At 59.0% G+C, this 6239-nt stretch overlaps 1 protein-coding gene across 1 annotated transcript; it reads left to right on the forward strand.

The window, feature by feature from the left end:
* Nucleotides 1-1801: 1801 nt before the first annotated feature.
* On the forward strand, nucleotides 1802-6034 carry TSPAN1 (tetraspanin 1; the record flags this gene model as incomplete). The annotated part of the gene is made up of 7 exons (XM_082483793.1): nucleotides 1802-1858; nucleotides 3096-3302; nucleotides 3730-3804; nucleotides 4523-4621; nucleotides 5005-5142; nucleotides 5625-5708; nucleotides 5981-6034. The coding sequence occupies 7 exons, from the start codon at nucleotides 1802-1804 to the stop codon at nucleotides 6032-6034; spliced, it is 714 nt and encodes a 237-aa protein (XP_082339919.1).
* Between the last annotated feature and the right edge of the window lie 205 nt (nucleotides 6035-6239).

A 6239-nucleotide genomic window follows, 5' to 3' on the forward strand; every position in this document is an offset into this window, starting at 1 on the left:
CATGGTGTGGGTGGTGGGGAGGGGACCGACATGAGCCCCTGCCTGAAAGGTGTGTGGGATGGGCAAGGACCAACCCCACCGTCAGGCCTGGGGATGCACTGTCGTCCCCCCCCGTGCTCTCTGTGGCTCCCTGCTGCAGCCCCCCTGCTGTGGAACCAGCCCCGTTTCAAAGCATCTTTCCAAAGAAAATAGCTTTTGGCAGCCCTTAGGCAATGGCAGGTCTCTGCTGACCTGCTCAAGTGCTGGCATCTGTCACCTTCTTCTCCTGCCATCACCCTGCTCTGTCGCCGCCAGTGAAAATTTGCCTCCCTGCGCAACAGTTAGGGATGGCCTGTACAGCTTTGGCTTTTCCTCTGCAAATTGCCTCGCACGGCCGTTCCCCCATGCCCTCCTCTACCCACTTCTCTTTTGGCCAAAGAGGTTGGAGATTTGGGTTTTGGACAGATCCCTGCCCGAGTAGTCCCGAGCCATGGGTCCAGCAGCGCACCTGCAGCATCAGCCCAGGAAGACGGGGTGACTCAACCGTGGTCATGCTGGGAGTGGGTGGCAGAGGGGGACTGTGACCCGTAGGGCTGTCCATGGCCAGAAAATCCCAAGCATGGTGCCCAGCAATGCTGGAGGAGGGCAGCGCGGTGGTACCCCTGCCATGGGCTCAGCATCCACCATCATGTGAGGCCCCCCCCAGGACAGATACCCTGCCCCTCCAAAGCCTCCATCCTGGAGGTCCCAGCCTCCCCCTCTGTGGGGCTCTGTTGGGTGGGGACTCAGTGGGGGACACATGCCTGTGGGCCCTGTGAGGGCTGTCAGCTCAGAGCAGCAGTGGGACCGGGACATCATATCACAGAATCACAGAATGGTCAGGGTTGGAAGGGACCTCTGGAGATCATCCAGTCCAACCCCCCACCAGAGCAGGGTCACCTACAGCAGTTGCACAGGATGGCATCCAGGTGGGTTTTGAATGTCTCCAGGGTGGGAGACTCCACCACCTCTCTGGGCAGCCTGTGCCAGTGCCCTGCCACCATCAAAGTAAAGAAGTTCCTCCTCATGTTTAGATGGAACTTCCTATGCTCAAGTTTGTACCCGTTATCTCTTGTCCTATCAGTGGGCACCACTGAAAAAAGACTGTTCCCATCCCCCTGGCACCCTCCCTTTAAGTATTTATTAAGTATTGATAAGATCCCCCCCTCAGTCTTCTTTTTCTAGACTGAAAAGACCCAAGGGCCTCAGCCTTTCTTCATAAGAAAGAAGCTCCAATCCCCTAATCATCTTCGTAACCCTCTTCTATATCCCCCGCCCCACGCCAAGAAGCCACGGCGATGGGCGCGGGCAGCAGCCAACCGGGCTCCCCGAGTTCCCCGGGGCGGGCGGCTTCGGCGGCAGAGGGCAGCAAGCCACCAGGCACCCAGGGACACGCGTGGCTTCGCCAACCCCAGGGGGTGGCCCCGGAGGGGGCCGGGCCGGGCCGGGCGGGGGGGCGGGGGGGCTCCAGCGGCGGAGGCGGCCCCGGGGCCGCGCCCGCTTAAAGGGTGGCGGCGGCGGGGCGGGGGCGGCAGTGCGGACGGGGCGGGCTGGGACGGGGCTGTAGGAGCTGCTCTCCACTCAGGTAGGCTGGGTTCGGCGGTTTCGAGGAGTGGACCCCCGTGGGGTTCTTCCCCCCTCCCCTCCCCCCCCCGCCTTGCCCGTGGGGAGCCCCCAGATCTCCCTTGGAGGGGGGGCGAAGTCCCGCTCGTAGGAGGGCAGCGGCTGTGCCGGGACTGAGGGTCCTCCTGATAACTTCTCTCTGCTCTTCCCAGGCGCAAAGATGGGGTGCTTCACCTTTATCAAGGTCATGATGATCCTCTTCAACCTGGCCATATTTGTAAGTACACCCCAGTGGTTGTCCCTGCCTGGGGTTGGGGTGGGGATGGGGAGCAAGCCTGGCAGCCCCCTATCTGCCCCAGGAGACTGGGATGAGGGGCTGGGGGTTGCGAGAGAAGCTCCTGGGGAGCGCACTGAGGTGGGCATGGAGTGGGTGAAGCCCGTCCATGTGGGCTCTCCTGACCTTCCACACCCTCTTCTGTGGAGGACAGAGAGGGTGAAGGGGGCAGTTGGGTGTTGGTGGGACTCATGTTCCTGGGACTGTGGTGGGGTGTGAGATCTGGTCTCTGGCCCCAAGCTGAGGACTTAACTCCTGGGCTTGTGGGGGTCTCTTGTTCTCCAGCTCTGGCCAAAGCCCAGGGGACCATGCTGGACTCTGGGGACAGTGGCTGTTGCATCAGCCACCATGTCCCTCCCTGTGCTGAAGCTCTGGTGGGTGGTGCTGGATGCCCCAGAGCAGGGGGCTTTTCTGGGTCCCTGCCTGGGTGGGGGCTCTGTCTCTGTAGGGGAGCAACCCATGTGTGTGGCAGCAGCCTGTGGTGTTGAGAGTATTGGATGTTGGGGATCTCCAGGGTACATACAGCCTCTGCTCCCACCCAGGGCAAAGGGTAGTGGAGCTCCTGAGAGCTACCCTGGCTCTGCGGGAGCAATGGAACCACCTGGAAGGGGGTGTGGTGGGACATAGCCTTGGGGAGGGAGGGTGCAGAGCTCTTGGGCTTGCCCTAGTGAAGCACTCCCTCCTTAAAGCTCCTGTGGGGTCTTGGGGCTGGTGGGGAAGGTCAAGCAGGTGGAGGACAGGTTTGGAGGCGGCCCTGGGCTGACCTTGCTAGGAGTGTGTGAGTGTCCAGGGGCTGCTCAGCTGCTCCCCTGGGTGAGTGGGCAGCTTCCCTGGATGGAGGAACTTGTGGCAGCATGCCAGTGGCCAGTGTCTGAGCTGGCCCTGTGGGCCCCTCTGGGGTCAGGAAGTGGCTGGTGGCACTGCTGGCTTGGCTGCCCTGCATGGGGGTTTATGGCCCACTGCTGGCACCGAAATCCCTTGGGCTGGGGAAGGGGGGGGGCAGCTGTGTGTGGTGTGTTTTGGGGTAGCGACACATCTGGCTGCCCCAAGCCTGCAGTGGCCACAAAGTCTTGCTTTGTACATTGAAAACTTGCAGAGGGGACAAATGCCTGTGACAGGACCTTCCCCAAATCCCAGATCTCTGCCTGCTCAGGAGTTGACATTGTCTCTCTTCTCCCAGCTCAGTGGTGGGACCCTCCTGGGAGTTGGCATCTGGGTCACAGTGGACGATAAGTCATTCCTGGAAATATTTGGGCCGCTCTCCTCAAGCGTCTTTCAAGTTGTGTATGTGAGCTACTTCCTCATTGCCATTGGTGCCATCCTGCTGGTGATCGGCTTCCTTGGGTGCTATGGCGCCCAGAAGGACAGCAAGTGTCTCCTGATGATGGTATGGACCTGACATCTCCTTATCAAGCCTCATTTGAACTGGGTTACTGGTGAGGGAGGTCTGAGGCAGAGATTTCTCTGTGGAGATGTCCTCCTTGAATGTTCCTGTGTGGTGGAATGCTGGGTGAACTTTGGAAAGGCAGTGCTGGACTCAAAGTCTGCCCTGAGCAAGGGTGAAGGGAAGTAGAAACTGGTGCTGAGCAGAGGTCTGTCTTGGACCGTGTCTGGAGAGGTCAGCCCCATTCAGATGGTGGGTTGGAGGACCCCAGGGTTGTGCTGTTTCTGCCTTGGAGCAGAGCTGAAGGCAATGAGACAGGGCTTGAGCCCTGAGAGAGGGTCCTGCTGGCCCTCGGGAAGCAGAAGAGTTCCTGGGGGGCCCTGTGGAATCTGGCTGTTGCTTTGACCTCCTTCCCTTTGCTGTGTCCTAGTTCTTCTCGGTGGTGCTGATCATCTTCATTGCTGAAATTGCTGCTGCCGTGGTGGCTCTCATTTACACCGGTCTTGTGAGTGGCATATCTGAGTCTTGGGTTGGGCTAATCTGGGACCTGGCCTACCCCTTGGGGAAAACAGGGGACTCTGGGTAGCTGGTGGTGCTGCCCATGGATGGAGAAGATGAGAGGTGGGCACTGCTGTGGGAGGAAGGGATGCTGGTCCCTGCTGGCTATGTGGGTAGGCTGGGGTGGCCTGGCTGGGGTGAGGGTGGTGGGAACAGGGATTCCCATTGCCCTAAAGAACTGGGCGTTTGGTACAAGTTTTGCCCGTGTCTTTCTTTCAAAACCCTTAGTCCAGTCCCAGTCTAAGCTTGACACCTCTCCACCTCTGATGGTAGGAGCCACACGGGAGAGGAAGTCCCTAAAGCTTCATGCTGAGCAAACTCAACCCCTCATTAGGCACCTGAGAAACCACCTGGAGAGAAAGGTGACTTCGCCTCATTAGGCACTGGAGAAGTCAACCGCAGGGCAAAAGTCATTCCTGGCTCCCTCAGTTATGCTGCTTATCAGATGATTCACTGGTCATAAGTGGCCTCGGTGCCATAAAGCACTGGTTAGTGTGGAAGGGCCCAAGCTGCCCTTGGGCCGAAGGGATGCAGTGTGACGCACTCCTGGCCATGCTGGGTCTGGTTGGTCTCCTCCCCATGGGCCGAGACCAGTACGGGGACTCTTGGCTCTGTGATGCTCCCTAGGGCCTTCTCTGATGGTGTTTCTCTGCCTCTTCTTCCAGGCAGAGACGCTGCTGACAGCCGTGGTGACCCCTCTCCTGAAGCAGAATTATGGGAAAGACCATGGCTTCACACACATCTGGAATGTCACCATGGACAAGGTGCGCTGAGCCCTGCCCCACCTCCCCGCTGTGTCAGGATGCTCCCAGCACAGGCTTGGTGGTGCACACCTGGGTGGGCCACTGGGATGAGAATGGGGACACCATTGCAATCCTGGATGTCCTGAGCTGTCGCCACCCATCAGCTTCCCAGGTGACTGGGACCTACCCGCTTGGGATCTAGCAGTCCCATTGCTGGGGTGAGAGCTGTATGTGCTAGAGTCCGGGACAAAACCCCGGTCCCAAGAAGGCCTTTGAGCGCTCACTCCGGAGCTAGGTTGAGCTGGGTGACCCCCTCCGTGGGACAGCAGGGTCCAGGCCATGTCTGACGCTGGAGAAAGACCTGCAGGATGATCTCTTCATCCTTTCATCTCTCTCCCTCTTAGGTCCATTGCTGTGGCCTGAATAACTATACAGACTTCACTGACTCAGCCTTCTATAATGTCAACAAAACCTACCCACCCCCCTGCTGTGACGGCAAGAAGCCCTGCAATGAGACGCTTGCTGCAGAAACCAATGTCCCGGTACGGATGGACCAGGAGTTCTCACCTTCTGACGGAGCCTGGTTTGGGGTGTGCGCCCTGGCACGGGGCGAGAGACCTGTCCTGCACCTCCAGCCCCAGCTCTGGACATAGCGATCCCATGGGCTTTACATCTTGTGGTGGCCTTGGCTTCTCCCTGGTGGAGACAAGCAAAGCTGCTACCATTGCTCTGGTCCTAAAGCGAGCTCTGCAGGAGGGTGGCATGACTGGAGCTAAGCATGAACTCAAGCACCACTCTGCCTTGTCAGGCTATTTCCCTGCCTCTTCCCCTCCTCCCCCCCAATACTGTGTTTTGGCCTGAAAACTGGCTGAGATGAATTGCTCCCTGAAGCCTCCAGACCTTCTCCGTGGCTGCGTAGCTCTGGGCTGGAGAACCGTACCTCCCTTTCTGGGGATGCTGAGCCCTAGTGGTTAGGAGATTGCTACCCCTTGCTCATCCTCACCTGCGTGGTTGCCTCCTGCAGGGTTGTTTCGATCAGCTTTTGGAAGAAATCAAGACTAACGCGGGTGCGGTGGGTGGTGTGGCAGCCGGCATCGCTGCCTTGGAGGTGAGTGCCTGAGCATAGCTGTGCTGCCTCCTCCTTGTACCTGGAGGTGAGCGGTGGGGCTGGGACCAGCCTGGGTGGCCGAGGGGCTGCAGGGACCTGGTACAGCCCCATGGACCACCAACTACCCTGGGGTGGCTACTGAGACTTCTTATCTGGGCACATCCAGCTCTTCTTCCTTGCGTGCGCTGGGGATGGATGCTATGGGCTGTGACCCAAACCTGTGCTGGGGGGGAACACGTAGGGGGGGTTGACTTGCCTCTTGTCACCCCCAGATCGCAGCCATGGCGGTTTCCATGTACCTGTACTGCAAACTGGATCAGAAATGACCCCGCGAGGCAAGAGGATGATCTGCGCCCCCCCACCATGCCAGGGTGCACCCGTGGTGTGCCATGCTCTTGGGGGGGACATCATCCCTCCCTGGGCCTGATGCTGTCCTGTGCACTGTGATTTATAGCTGTGTTTTGATCTGTAGAGTTTATGTGTATATTTTTGTACCGATACGGCGTACTCAGTCTGTACATAGAGATTTGG

This window comes from Vanellus vanellus (assembly GCF_965231255.1).
Source record: "Vanellus vanellus genome assembly, chromosome: 5".
NCBI classification, from domain to species: Eukaryota; Metazoa; Chordata; class Aves; order Charadriiformes; family Charadriidae; genus Vanellus; species Vanellus vanellus.